This window comes from Pleurodeles waltl, chromosome 11 (assembly GCF_031143425.1).
Source record: "Pleurodeles waltl isolate 20211129_DDA chromosome 11, aPleWal1.hap1.20221129, whole genome shotgun sequence".
Classification (NCBI taxonomy): Eukaryota; Metazoa; Chordata; class Amphibia; order Caudata; family Salamandridae; genus Pleurodeles; species Pleurodeles waltl.
In genome coordinates, this window is record NC_090450.1 from 975,747,992 (window position 1) to 975,763,648 (window position 15,657).

The following is a 15,657-nucleotide window of genomic DNA, read 5'->3' on the forward strand; positions in this document are numbered from 1 at the left end:
AAGGAGTCCATAGGTACGGAGAAGGCAGGAGGAGAGGCAGTTGGGAGAAAAAGTGTGTACAACACTGCTCAGCATGTAGAGTTGCGGGAGTTTCGACGTCAGAGGAGTAGAAGACCTCCTTGGTACTTAGAAGATTACATACAGGCTATGTAAATGTCATATTCATGTCTTCTAGCATTTATTTATGTCGATTTGTATTGCATGTTTCCTCGCACTTATCTTTGAATGTATACGTGTTGCTTGTTAGTAGGTCAGCAAGTGGGGATATGTGTTATATCCTAATGGGGTTGCAGGTATATGTAAATTGCATGGCGTATGTGTATTCTATTTGGAACTAGAACTTTTAGGTAGCGTGAATTCGCTTCGAGTGAGTTGAATCGTGGCTGGCGAAGGGAAGAGTCGCGCTGAGTCCATCGTAAATAAATTCTTAATTAATTTATCGTTTAAAGCCTTATGTGCAGTGTTAACTGATTCAGTTTCCTTACGCCAGGGGATGGCACACACGGGGGACACTGATTGGGAGGCTGAATGAGCAGGAGCAGTTTGACCAGAACATCAGAAATCCGCATCCATTTGAATAATAATGGAGCTTCACAAAAACCTGGCATAACTAAAATGTGTTAACAATCACACTTCTAAAAACGTAAGCAAAACTGTTTCAATTTATCAGTTACGACTAGACTTCGTCATAAAAATCACTAGTACTCTAAACATTTTGTCACCCAAAATCGCAACTTTATTATAAAAAAAAAAAAACTAAGGGGGACCAATGGCTGGTAATGTACCCTGTGTTCCGTTTGAAAAATATTCTGTTTGTTAACGTTGTTTGGGGAAGCTAGATTTAGGTATATTTTCGAGGAAAATTGGCCTTTTTTGGGGGTCTCCGAACGAGCAGTGATATCTCACGATCACTTCCGTCCACGTGATCTTCGCAGCCTATCCAGCCAGATTTTTGCGCACGTGGTACGTCTGCTTAGGCATGGCGCCGCGCATGGAGAGGAAAGCAAAGCGCAGCGGGGAGCGCCCTGAGGCTGAAGACACCCGCACTAAGCTGGCCACGAGCCTGGAAGCGGTGTTGGAGAGCAGGAAGAACGCAAACGCCGTCTTCGACATCTTGGAGTATTTGCAGGTAAATGGGAGTAACTTCTATGGCGATGCGCCTTCGTGTCCCTGGCTGGGTATGAATAGAAGTACGCATGCGCTTGGTAGCTCCGCCCTTACCTTTGCTAATACCGCGGCCATGTTGAAATGGAGTGTTCCGTGTGAACACAGGTGCACGTCCCAGCGAGAACCGACTTTTAGGGATAGATCATGGGCGTCACTTCACCCTCGTTCGTGATAATCAACAGATCGATTGGTAGATTGTGTGGTAGAATTGTTATTCTATGAGCTCTACCGTGATCTAAACATCTAATTCCAATTATTTACATCATACCTTCCGATGCTGAACTCAGAAAATAAAAAAGAAACAAACAAGAATTGCATTTTGGATTCGCAAATTTGTATTGACAGAGAAGGCTACCTCTTGCAGTTTCTTTATTACAAGTGTTATCCTTGGTGATGGACTAGTTGCCGAAGGGCGACCGTTGATTATTGAAATCTAAGGAGATGTGTGAAGTATGGGTGAAATAAGATGATTTGAAGCAGAGTGAAACGCACCCACATGGTTGGGTTTGCAGGGAACTGAGTCCTTGAATTTCCCTGTTCTATTAGTACAGCAGGTTATTAAGTCATGATTTTACTTCGTGTAACTTGAGATGCTGTTTTGTCGATAAAAAAAAAAAATCAGGACTGTAAGTACCAGAATGTAAAGAAAACCCTGAACTGGAGAAGCAACGTGCCTATAGACCAACACAGCTTGAGGACTCTGCCTTTGACTGATCACTAATGGTAGCAGTGATGTGTCCACCATTGGAGATATCCGTATTAGGTCTAGGCCTGGGTTCTCCAACGAGTAGCTTGTTGAGCTACTGGTAGCTCTCCAGCAACATTTAAGTAGCTCTCCTGCTTGCAGCTCAGCTTACTGAATTAGAGGCTTTTCTTTGATTCGATTTATGTATGTGTACCATAAGTGAAGAACAACTAATCAAGACAAAATGCATGCATTCTCAGAGGTCATAAGCTGCAGTTTGGTTAAAAAAAAAAACAAAAAAAAAAACGTGTAGTTACTTAAGGAGGCATTCACAGTATTATGCATTGACTATGACCGATTTCCGATAGTGCTGCGTGTCCATTTTAATACCTTGTCTCCTTACAACAAGAGATAATGACATTAATAATATGACTTTGGTACCACATTGGCAAATTATTTTTTTTACATTAACAGCTGTGCCTGGTGAACTGGGGTGAACACAACTCCTATCTTACATATACTGAGCACTAGTGTAATCCTTTCTGAGGTGGCCACATTTATAACTGGGATATTATTAGTTGCTCAGGATGAATTTCTATCAACGTAAGTAGCTCTATCACAGGTAAGGGTGGAGAACCATAGTCTAGAGGGCAGGGTCTTTATGCAGGAGTTGGGAGCCACTCAGACGATGATAACTTATTTAATTTAGAACTCACAACTTTCACAGGGCAATGCGTAAGTCGCCTTTTCAAGCCATGTTTTTTTGCTTTGCATCTTGATTTGTAGTTCTGTTTATCCGTGTATAACTTTGTCACTACAGGTCCCAGGATGCAAAGAAAAAAAAAAACCTCGATTGAACAATGTGATCGATGGGGAAATTTAAGATCTTTAACAATAATGTATTAAGCCCATCTGTACATCGTTAGAGACATACCTCTTGGCAGGGCTTCGTTCTCCCTTGAGCTATAACTACCTATGAGTTTATTCTCAGCGCATGCACACTAATAGTCCATTAAATTATCATTGGGGTGATAAGTTGTCTCTGATTTGCTGAAATAGAAATTTACCCTGATGAGGCAAGTTTCATGCCCCCTTTGTTGAAATCATACTGCTTCTATATTTGCAGTGCCTCGGTTTGAGGGGTTTCAAGGACTGGTCACTCTAATCATTTAATTTCATTTTACAATCTCAGGCACCAGCAATTCAGCATTGAATGCGGTCACAAAAGATGCTACACCTAGAGTGACCTTTGTTCAAGCAAGCGGAGGCATTATATCACATGCACTCGTGTGATATACCTGTGCTAACGTCCCTCAGTGAGGCTGTTTTTTTTATTCCCACCGGGGCCTGTTAACGAACACCCCCCCCGCCCCCCCACGGTCAAGAGTGAGCACTGAGACCATTGAGCTCATTCTTTGAAGCTGTGATATATGCGGTTAAGGCATTTGACTGGTGCCTGTTTCCTCGGCAACTTTGTACTCTTTCACTTGAATGCTTCAGTATGTCACCTTTACACTCTTGGGAACTGCAGCTTGTGTCTCACTTTGGGACATTGATACATGTTTCTTTGAATCTGTGGCGTGCATCATTTGGGCCCTTGACTTGTCACTCATCAGAGGAGAGGTGTAGGTAATATGGTGGTTATGAAGGAAAGAGCCAACTCTTGAATAGTCTTCTGAAGAGAATATAGTTATATGTGGATCTTATAGTTGGGGCTAATGAAGTCCATAGTTTGGCTGCTTAAGTGGCGAAGGATGTACCACCTATAGTCTTTTTCTTGTATGGTGGTGTTCTAAGGCAGAGTGTCAATCTTGAGCGGATGTTTCTTTGTTGAATGTATTTGGTTATTTTATTTCTGGTAAAAAGCGGTCCTGTTCCATGTACAGCTTTGTGGGTGATACAAAGAAGCTTGAAGGTGCATCTTCTGGCAACGGTAACCAGTGTAGTGCTCTCAAGGCAGGGGAAATGTGGGCTTGCGGCTTTACATGTAATAGTAGCCTGGCTGCGGAGTTCTGACTACGTTATAGTTTTTTTCATAATGGGTAGAGATGATCCATGGTAGAGGCAATTGGCACAGTCCAGTTTGGATAGTACAAGCGAGATAATAGCCTGCACCTTGTGTGAAAATCCGAGGTGGGGGAAGATGCGTCGAAGAGTCTTCAAGGTGATGAAGCTTGTTCGTGCCAATTAGTCCACTTGGGCATTCATTGTTAACTTGGAGTCCATGGTGATTCCAAGGTTTTTAACTTCCTTGGATAATTGAGGAGGTGGTTTGAGATCATCAGGCCAGGCGCACAGTGGGTCATAATTTTTCCAGTTACTACATATGAGTATTTCTGTTTTGGAGACATTTAGTTTGAGATGGCTCCAAGCCATCCACTCATCAACGGTTCTGAGGCAACTGAAGATTAGTGAGTTTTCAATGTTTTTTGGGCATTCTAATTTAAGTAGTATTTGTGTGTCATCTGCATAGTTGTAGCATTTGAGATGAAAATCATTGATCAGTTCTGGTAATATCATCATGTAAGTGTTGAAAAGCAAAGGTGAGATGATTGATCCTTGGGGGACCCCTGCTTTTGTGATGTAGGGTTTGGACGAGAAGGAGGGAGAATAGATGATATTAGTTTTTTTTTTTTAAGGTAGGATGTAATCCAGTTGAGAGCAGTCCCTTCTATGCCAGCTTCGTGGATTCTTTGAATTAGGGTGTCATGGTCAACCGTATCAAGGGCAGCCGAGAGGTCCAAGAGAAGTAGTGCAGCAACTCCATTGTGGTCGACTGTTTTTTTAAGATCATCCCAGATTGCTATAAGTGCCGATTCAGTGCCTGTTCTTGGGTGGAATCCAGTTTGGTAGTTTGAAAGTATAGAATTGTCTTCAATGAATTGTGACATCTGGGTGAATGCTGCTCTTTCTATCAGTTTGCCCTGGAAAGGTCCATTTGTTATTGGTCTGTAGTTGTTGGGGTCTTGCGGGTCTAGGTTTGTTTTTCTTTAATAAGTCATATCTATGCCTTTTTCAGATCTACAGGAAAAGTTCCTGTAGTTAAAGAGTTGTTGATGATTCTTCTTACAGGTGTGGCAGCAGAAGTAGATAAAAGAAGGTTCTTGAAGATGTGTGGTGGGCAAGGGTCAGAAGGGCAGCCAGAAGGCCTGCTTGCTTTGACCAAATCCATAAATTCACCTTGTGATATTTGTTTGAAGGACTGTAGAGGCTGGGTTGTTTTATTCTTAGAGGGTATTTTAGGAAAGGGGTTGGTGCTGATGGTTTTCTCCTGTTTTAAGTAGGAGTCAAATATGTCTGCCTTGGTTGTGTAATGAGTTGACAGTTTGTTTGTGAAATCTTGAGTAGTGGGATGACTTACTTCCATGCATATAGGTTTTCGAAATTCATTGAGAATGTTCTAAAATTCTTTGGTTGCAGATTTAGCATTTTGAATTCTGTCTGAGTAGTACCTTTTTTTTTTTTTTTAGCTTTTTTGATTGATGATTTGTATACTCTGTTAAGTTTGTGTAGCTGAAGTTTGTCTTGACTTTTGTTTGTTTTGAACCAAGTCCGCTGCAACATTCTGATTTGTTGCTTTCTTTTTAAGTTCTGTGTTTCTCCAAGGTGTTGGTTTTCATTTGTCCTGTTCAGTTTTTCTTAGTGGTATTAGGATATCAAAAGCTTCCTGTAGCCACTCATAAAGTTTCGGAACAGAATTAATTGTATCTAGATCTGTGTTGGCTGTTAGTTGTGTTTCTAAGTCATCAAAATTGAGTTTACTCCAAGGTCGATAGGTGCATGTATGTAAGTAGTTGTGTGTTGTGTGTATTTGTGGTATTTTATGTCGGAAAGTTATCAAATGGTGGTCTGACCATGTGATTGGCGTGATGCTACGAACAGTAACTAGTTCAGGCTTAGCAAAAATGACATCTAGGATGTGTCCAGCAATGTGTGTGGGATTGTGTACAATCTGATGTAGGTTCAATGCGACTAGGCCAGTAGTGATAGCTTTTGGATTGGGCATATTGGGTTTGTCAAACCAAATGTTTAGGTCCCCAAGAGTGCATAGGTATGAGCATAATGTAATAAGGTTTGAGACTGTATCTAGAAAAGCATCTGGGAATGTTGAGTTGTTAGGTGGAGGTCTGTAAAGGAGGAGAAGGTTGCAGGAGGAGGTTGGAGTAGGGTGGCATCTGGTGCGGAGGGCTTCACAAGCTTGTATGGAAATGCCTGTTTTACTGAGATTTAGTGCCTGTTTGAATATAATAGCTAGTCCACCTCCTCTCTTGCCTATATGGTTTTATGTGATGGCTTTATAGTCCGGAAGAAGGGCTTCATCCAACACTTGGGCCATGTCATCTCCCAACCATGATTCTGTTATGAACAGTAAGTCAGGTTGTTTGTCTGTGAGCAGGTCGTAGATGTGGTGCTTGTTTTTTGAGAGTGACTGAGCATTTATGAGCTGGCAGTTTAGAAAAAGTGTGTTAGTGGCAGTGTTTTGTTTAGATAGAAGATGGGTGAGCAGTATATTTTGAGCTTGTAGCAGGTGTGTTGTTAGTTGTGATAACTGTGTGAGGGTCACAATAGTCTTGTTTTTCATTAGTGTTCCTCTTCCAGCAGGTTTAGGAGGCATTTTGTTGGGTCCGTGTGTGTGGGTGGTGGACTTGGTGGCTGAGAGAGACATGAAGTGTGTACTGTTTTTTTTGTAGGGTAGCCTTACTAGGTAATAGACATGGGGATGCGAAGTTAAGAGTGGCATGTTGTTTATTTTGTTTGCGTCTCTTTAGTGTGGAAGGAGTATGGGTTAGGGATGGTGGAGGAGCATGTGGATCATGATGTAAGCCTCTAAATTGTGTAATGGATGAGAGGCGGGTGAATGAATGTTGCTGTGTTGGGGTGCTTGTGGTAGATGTTTGTGAAGAGTGAGACTGTAGGGGTAAAGATTGGGCAGGATTTGGATTCTTTGTGTAGTCATGAGGGTGGGAGTGGGTGTGACGATAAGTTTAATGAAAGTTTGTGTTGATTTGATGTGCTGATGTGTGTGGTCTGTATTTTGTTTGTGGAATAGTGAGAGGGGATATTGATGTGGTTTTCGGTGAGGGATTTGTATGTGAGTTAGTGCTGGTGAGTGGAATTAGAGTATTACAGGGGGTGTTGATGTGTTTTGGAGATGAATATATGAGGTGTGTAAGAGGGGATGGACTTGTGTCAGGGGAGTTTGTGTTAGTTGTGATGACTGGAAGAGGTAATATGTGTGGTGGAGTGTGAGGATTGTATGGTCGTGTATAATTGGTGAAGAAAGGGGAAGGGTGCTTGTAGATGGTGTGTTGGAAGGCTGGGTTTGGGAATTCTCATGATGAAAGGTAGTCTCTGTGGAACAAATAGAGGATAGTGTTGTTCGTTTGTATGAACAGGGAGTGTGTATCTGGAAGGCTGAAAGTAATGTATAATGTGTTTGCATGTTGATGGATGTGTAGGGAGTAGGTTCCTTTCTGATCGATGGATAATTGGGCAGCGTTTCTGGCCATAGGCCCTACTAGTCCCGAACAGGCCCAAACAGGCAGCTGCCCTTGCCGTCTCCGTCCTTAGCCTAGACGCCCGGGCTGAGACGCCCTGAGCCCTAGGCTTAAATAGCCCTACTGGCCAATAGAAACCTAGTCCTAACCCTAACCAATCAGATTTGTAACCCTAATTCAAACAATACAGTGGCGTAACACAAAATAAAGGGGTCCCCATGCAGAATATTATGAGGGGCCTCTTATCCAATTAATATCCCTAAGATATGACTTTCTGCTGATTAAGGGACTCCCCTTGAAAGGTTTGGTCCCCCTGGAGTCTTGGGAACCCCACTGGCCTGTGTTACCCTCCAGGGCCCCAATGCAACGCATAAGCTGCGGGGGCTATTACGCCACTGATGTAATATTTGAATCCTGTTGAAGACATCAACTGTACTAGCATACATATCACATTGGGCAAGATTCATTTTTTACTCAATTAGGTCAAATACATTTTTATTAGAATTTAGAACAGTAAAACAGGAGAACAAATCCTGAAAATAACAGTTACCCCCCACCCCCCTTTACCCTAGGCCTGCCCACTAGAAGGATGCCATGTTGAAGGATGCATAACCGATGAGAAGGCAGTATTAATATTGTTATACCGAAAGCAACTAAAATGAATAGCACAAGTCCTATAGGATAAGTTAGGTGTCCTGAATCTGAGAGACATCTGCAGTAGATGGATAATAGTAGGACTCTTTCTTGGAGTCCTCAAGGATTTTCTGGATTCTGAGTCACTTTGGGCATGCCAGCTCCTTATAGTCAGAGGCAAAAAAGTGCAGCAATGGCCACCATTGCGTCACAAATTCCTTAATAGTGTCCGTAGTTTCACGAGTGAGCTTTTCCATGCCTAGGACCCACCATAGTCTGTCGATCCAATGGAGTTCAGTCGCAGGTACCAGTTGATACCAGAGCGACAGGATAGATTGCTTGGCAGCACGAAGCAGATGGGAGATTAAACACTCCTTCTGCCTCTAGAGGGGATACATCTTGTCATCTGGCCGACTCAAAAGAGTAGCCTCTGAGCATCGAGTGATGTCAGCCCCTGTGATCTGCCTGAGTGTCTTGAGGACCTGACTCAACTAAGATAAACATGAGATTTAATGGGACAGGAATGACGTTGCAGAACATTTAAGAATCTACACCCATGCAAATGAGTATACCTGCTTATTTAAATATATCAGATGCATGCATTTCCCATATTTGGTGCAAATGTTTTGCCATTCCTGTCTTTTGCCCATTGCACCCTGGTAGTTGTAAATTGACTTTTCTCATTGTAAGCATGTGACTACAAGTACCAAGATTCAGCTGAAAACCTGTGCTGCATGAACTACTAATACTTGACGGGGGAACTTCAGATCTCTACTCATAGTCACAGTGGCCTCTCTTACAGTGGTCTCTTCCCGATGGATATTTAATTCCACAGATGCTGATGAAACCATTGTCTCAGTATTTCTGGTCTGCTTTGATTGCACCCTGTTCACCACAATGAGTATCAAAGTAAAACATTTTCTTAAAAGGTTCTAAATGTGATTGCTTACTCTGCTGTCCTTACAGACTTTAATGCTGCTTTACACTTTGCTCCGTCCAGGCTGAGAACGAAGAAGACCTCCTTTGTGCAGTTCGAACATGCAGCCGGTTGTTCGGTACCTTGCTGGAGAGAGGAGAGCTTTTTGTTGGCCATTTGCCCGAGGAGGAGGATGAGACCACGGCAGGTAAGTGCCCACGCTTCACTTTTTGCTTCGGTGTGTGTTACTCTTTCCCTGGGTAATGTTTTTCTTGTGGTCAGATATGTCCTCCAGCATGTCTCAATCTGTTTGAGCAGCCATGCCACGCAAAGTATAAATCACACCTTCATTGCTATATGTCTGTACTGTAGATCCCAGTGTAGGAACTCGTTCATTTGACTTTTGCTTTGGTATATGTACAAAAGGGAGTTCTGTTTTTGTGATGCACATACACAAGTGGAGTTGTGGGTGGAATCAGATAGTAACAGTGGACTAGGTGGAATGCAAGAGACAAAGTTTGGGTCTGAAGAAGTGATCTAACATAAGTTTTGCAAGAGAAGAACCCACAATTCACCTTTGTTGCTGGATCCTCTTTTGGCCTTCCAAAAAAAATACGTTTTGCAAATAAGTTTTGCCAGATGCTTAATTTAAGTAATTTCAAATATGAATATGAGTTAGAATCTTGAGCAATCCTAGATTTCAGTTTATGACTGTAATATACGAAGGAACTGCAGTTGTTCATTTTGCTGAATACTAGTGGTCTCTTATCATAATTATCAACATCCTTTTAACTCCATGAATCATGGCTCAGAGGATACTGTGCAGATCATTGGCATCTAAGTTTCCCCACTTAGATGTGTGATGGAAAGTTTCAGATCGTGTATTGTGGATGAAATTTCGCAATCCTGCAGTCGTCATTACTGTTTCGAATTCACTTGAGCAGCAGTATCCTCTCTGACAAACAACCCTGCACAACTGTTCAGAACAGCAAATGTGTTTTATCAAGACTAGGCTGTCAAATTGCACTTCTGTTTTCTTTTTCAAAATTTAATTTATCTTCTTACTTTCTCTTGCTTGTATCATGTTATGTAGCTAAAGGGCGAGTTCTGATCTAAGCCAAGAAGGCGCTGCTCTGCTAATATATATATTATTTAAATTTGTTTATATTTTTTAATTTGCTTTATTTGATACATTACTACTGAGAGAATAACCACGTGTTGAGCTTTTCTTTTTAAACTTGAGCAGATTGGCTGTCCTTAAGTCCAAAGGGAGGGCGGGAATTCTAGTTAATAGTTACTTGGTAAGTCAAAGGCCTTCCTCCTTGTCTGGCTTTTCATATCTTTGGTACTGTTAATAAGTAGCTGTTGCAGATCTTGCTGCTGTTCATGGAGAATACCAGGAGGGTTGCTGCTCTGTGAATTCCATCCCCTTACCATGCAGTGATTTGAATCAAGTGCACAGGCTTTTGAAAATGACTCCTTTATCTCCTGTGAGCCAGTGCAATGTCTGCAGATGATTCTAAATGTGATCTTGCCGTGGGAGATCCAGCAAAGCTCAGGTCTGCGCAATTTTGTACTAGCTGAAGACGATTGAGAACACATGATAATTTTAAATCTAGTGTGTTTGCTTAGCTCAAAACAGATCCTATTATTTCCTGTAAGATAGGGTAGTGAGCCTTGCTGAGGATGCGTAAGAAAATCTTCCTTAAGATGTTCAAGTGGTCCCATCTTGTTAACTTCATTGAGGAAGGTAAGTTCCTCCTCATATTTAACCACTAGATTCCTAGGAGCTCTTGCTGGCAGGAGACCGTGACAAAAAAATCTTCCACCAGCAGCCAGTGGTCCAGTGGCAAAAGGGACCACCCAGAATCACCATCTCTGTCTTATAAGAGTTCAGTTTAAGACTGTTTTCCGCGACCCATTCTGCCACAGCTTTTAGGCCTTGGAGAAAGTTGAGTATTGCTGCATCCCCACTTCTGTAGTCGTTGAGTTTATGGCCCTAAAATCCAGTGATCCACAGACAGAATGGCTATTGCCATGTTACATGAAAGTAATCTGCTATAGTGTTCTGTCGTCCTGTGTACGATTCTATCATTTTTGACAATCCCCTGCCACTGATTATCTCTAGTTGGATTTTGATAAAATCACAGATAGAATTTGTGTTTGATCTATCTCGGTTTGAGGTCCTGATTCTACAATCCACATTAAACTGGAATCTGACTAACCCGGTGCTGTTATTGCAAATGATGGAATATTGTGACAAACCTGCAAGCCACTCATCCGCATCATGGGCCTATTCACAAATTTTATTTTTCATTCCTTATTGGAAGCTGAGTGCTTAAAGGCAATTTGTGAGGGTAATTTCCACATTCTGAATAAGGTTTGCTAGAATTTAAATTTTGCAGATTGCTCTCATAAGGTTGCATTTGTAATCTTTGGGTCAGGGTTAAGGTTATAGACGTTCCAGGCGGGCGGGACTTCATACTGCAACAAACACCAACAAAGATATGTTTGTGGGTACGCGGTAGTTGTCTCCTTTGGACATACAGACAAATTTACTCCAGCCCAAGGTAGGAGTGAGCTGCCTTTCAGGGTGGTAAAGCTGTGATACCCAGTCCCCCTGTAGTTAATTGATGTGAGACCTTTTCTTGTGGATCCAGGGGGCAGTAAGTGGTTAATGAACAGCACTGTTGTCCTCGGACTACAATATTATTGCACTCCAGTTGGATAAGTAAGCTATGGATTTTACTTCCTTGTGGCACATCATTCTCTCTAGGTAGCAATGGCGAGCAGTCAGAGCTTCTGTAGAAGGTGGCAGAGGATGGAAACTCAGATGTTATAACACAGTACATATTGCTCAACAGTATCAGTGTTTGATATTCAGCCTGGAGACGCGCTGTCACATTGTCTAGATAGTGTTTCAATTTCAAAGAGGAAAACAGTTAACAACACAGTTAGTTAGAATGAGCAATTGAGTCTATGATCTACATAGAAAAGCAGTATTTTGATATTGGAAAAACGGACCGGTCTGGGCTGTTTAAGGGGCTGTCCCGTAATGTGCTCTACATATGCTTGCAACACAACATCTTGGAGACTTCACACGCACACATGTCCCACACATGATGGATTCAGTTGAACCCAGGTATGAAGGCTTGATGGACCGCAACCAAGGAAAGCCAGGTGGCAGCATTTCCTCAAAGGCATGCAGGTAAAAATGTCTGTGACTGTGGACTGCATATTGGCTGCTGCCACCCCAAGCAAGAGAACAGCCCGAGTTGAGACCCCCTCATTACAAATGGTGTTTTCAAGTTGTGATGTACCCCAGTCATCCGATCACAGTCTGGACTCAACCCACCATAGAAAGTGATTGATAGCACACAATTTGTAGAGATTTTGAGAGCAAAAAATATATGTGGTTGCCTAATGAAATTTACAGAGGAATCTAGATCAGTGATTTATAGATTTTTACAGCAAGAATATAATCCTCAAAAAATTGAACAAACTAAACCACCCTTAATCACCTCAAGGGATTAACTTGGTGCCAGTTACTTAAAACATCAAAAACAAACATGGCTGCCTCCATTACCGACATTGTTTTGTTTACATGTTGCAATTGTCGTATGTGCAACTAAAGTACGCAGTTCGGTCAAAATATTTAACACTGGTGAGGCCTCTTTTTTACTATCTAACTACATTTATGATTTCTATGATCAAATTCCCATATGATAAATAGATTGCGAGTGCAAAACGCAGTCGAAAACGCATATCTCTGAACTTCATTTGGGAGATTAAACAAAATGCTTTAAGTTCCACCACCGGTGGACACATTTGAAAAGTGAAGGTGTGAGTTGTTATGCAACCGATGCTAGTACTTCCGGATATTAAACGCTGTGAGAAAGGATTGTCAGGTGTCTATACTGGTCAGGTGTAAAACCTAAATAACATCTGCGCCTTTCTGTGTTTTCACAATAATTAAACAGTGTAATTTTAGTGTAAATTCTAAATCCGGGCGTTCAATGTGTAAAAAGCTAGTTTAGAAAATCGGTAGATGTTTACCAGTTGTAAAACAATCATTTTGTTATATGTCCAGGAGAGAGCGCCCACACCATAATCCTGTATCTTTTGAATCTGGTTGGAAATAAACACTCTCCCAGCGATCGATACATGTTTTATTTAGCGTTTAGGACCCCTGACGAGGCAGTGAAGCTCTTTTCAGCGATTAGCACGCTATTCCGGAACCCAAGATTAGTACTTAATAAATTATAACATTTTGTTTTTTGTTTCTCTTGTGCAGTAGTTGTTAGATTTGTGCTTTTTCTTGTTACTATTATGTATTAATTAGGGTGCTTGAAAACTGAATGGTGAAGGTGATGTTCCATTAAGCAATTAGTTTGACATTTTGAAAAGTAAACAATGATTGGACGATCAATAATGCATAGCAATGATGTCTATTTTACCTTATTAATTTGTAATGGTATTAAAATAGCACAGAAATGTATTCGCCCTTTTGCTGCAAACTCTTTGAGGGGCCATTTTGTTCTTTTTCTGGAGAGAGAGTAAGGAACTTTGCTGAAATGCTGCTGCAAGATTCAACAAGCATTTGCAATGCAGTGGGTTTCCCATTTGCTCTAATTATAGCTATTGGCATTGTAAATTCCTAACTGGACTTTAATTGCCCCTTAAATTGAAAATGAAGTATTAAACATTAGTTGACATTAGCGAGCCGATTGAAAGTGCGGTGGCCGCCATGATCGCGAAGGAGAGCCACAAAAGGAAAAAGTTTGCTCACAATCATGCAATTATCCATGTAACAGGGTCAGTCTGCAAGGCGGTAACAAAACAGCCCCAAGGTGAGACAAACGTAAAGCATTACCAATGATACATGATTTTTGAAAGGCAAGCCCATGAAGGAATGAATGTGCTGGGCGTGAGGTGGGCGTGTTAAAAGCCCACAATTCTTACAACAGGTCAAGGTGCTTGCGCGCTCGACCAAAAAAGGCAGCAAACAAAGAAGTGAATTTTAATAATTCATCCGTTTCAGATGAGGTCTGTTGTAAACTCGTGTGGAGTGCCAGTCTGAGAGAACATTTTCCACAAGGATATTTTAAAGTTTTAAAAAGTGGTTAGCAATACCTAATGCTGGTCATCAGCATCGGGGACGAAATTGCATAATCCTTCACAGGCACTGACCATTGACCAGAATATGGTAATGACTGCCTTTTTATCTGGAGGTAAAACACAGGGCTGACAATGAAAATGTACTGGCAAAATAAATCAGACTGATAATTAAAAACCTTCCTATGGGAGAAGCTCCTGGGAAGAAAGAAGACTGTCCATCTGAGTGGTATTAGATACTAATTGAGGAAATAAAGGCCACACTAACAAATGTATTCAATCTTGTGTTATCCAGCACTAACCTGCACGTCTTCTTTTTTAAATTGGTGCTAGGTTCCCCACAGCCCCCTAAAAAGTATTTTCCTCAATTCTTATTGCCCTATTACCTTAAACACCTACTGTAAAATACTTGGTAGGGTAATTGCCATCCACATATTAATACACAAAAATCAAAACTGGTTCATCACGGGTCATCAACTATTTGTCAACACAATTTTTTTTTTGTAATTTTTTTTTTTTTTAGTACCTCCAAAGCTATTTTTATTTTTATAAATACTGAAAAGGCATTCAAATGAGCACGGTGGAGATTGATCTACCATGTAATACAAACAATGCGATTCCCTATTCAGTTGATTAAGGTCTTAGTTGCAATATATGAAGCTGCGTCAGCATTGATTATACTGAATGGAAAAGCAATCCAGCAAATTCACATTTGTTCTGCTTCACTTCAGACGTGGAGGGAACAAAGTGAAAGGAATGCATAGAATGCAGCACTCTTAGTCTGAGTCATGAATTTATTAAGACACTTACCAGAATACAAGAAGAGAATAGCGTGATCACTTGATGTCAATGCAGCAAGACACCTGCCACTCTTAAAATAATCACAGCAGTGGAATAATAATAAACAAAGAAAATGCAATATATCAACAATGAATCTCCCCCCCCCCTCTCTCTCTCTATATATATATATACATATATATATATGTTCGAAGGCATGTGTAGCTGCAGATACACATGCTGTGCACATCCCGCCATCTGGTGTTGGGCTCGGAGTGTTACAAGTTGTTTTTCTTCGAAGAAGTCTTTTCGAGTCACAAGATCGAGGGACTCCTCCCATTTCGACTCCATTGCGCATGGGCGTCGACTCCATCTTAGATTGTTTTTTTTCCGCCATCGGGTTCGGACGTGTTCCTTTTCGCTCCGTGTTTCGGGTCGGAAAGTTAGTTAGAATCTCGGAAAAATCGTCAGTATTGTTTGCGTTCGGTATCGGGTTAGTTATAACAGATCGACACCGACTTTTGAAGAGCTCCGGTGGCCCTTTGGGGTTTTTTCAATCCCCCGTCGGGGCCTAGTCGGCCCGGCCACGTGTCTCTTCAAGGCTGATGGAACGGACCCCATTCCGTTTCTGCCCAAAATGCCATAACAAGTATCCATATACAGATCAGCATCTGGTCTGTAACTTGTGTCTGTCTCCAGAGCACAAGGAGGATACCTGTGAAGCCTGTCGAGCGTTTCGGTCGAGGAAGACATTAAGAGACCGAAGAGCAAGAAGACTGCAGATGGCGTCGGCGCCGACAGGACAAGGGCGATCCAGGAGGAAGAAGAAAGCTTCTCCATCCATGAATCGGACTCGGACGAGCTCG

The 15,657-nt window shown here is 41.7% G+C and overlaps 1 protein-coding gene across 1 annotated transcript in view; it reads left to right on the forward strand.

Annotated features, from left to right (window-relative positions):
• The first annotated feature begins 910 nt into the window (after positions 1-910).
• Positions 911-15,657, forward strand: part of NOC4L (nucleolar complex associated 4 homolog) — a 56,120-nt gene continuing 41,373 nt past the window's right edge. The window contains exons 1-2 of the mRNA XM_069215247.1: positions 911-1,129; positions 8,984-9,107. Coding sequence (XP_069071348.1) covers positions 980-1,129; positions 8,984-9,107 — 274 coding nt within the window. The 5' untranslated portion in view covers positions 911-979. The remainder of the gene's footprint in view (positions 1,130-8,983; positions 9,108-15,657) is intronic.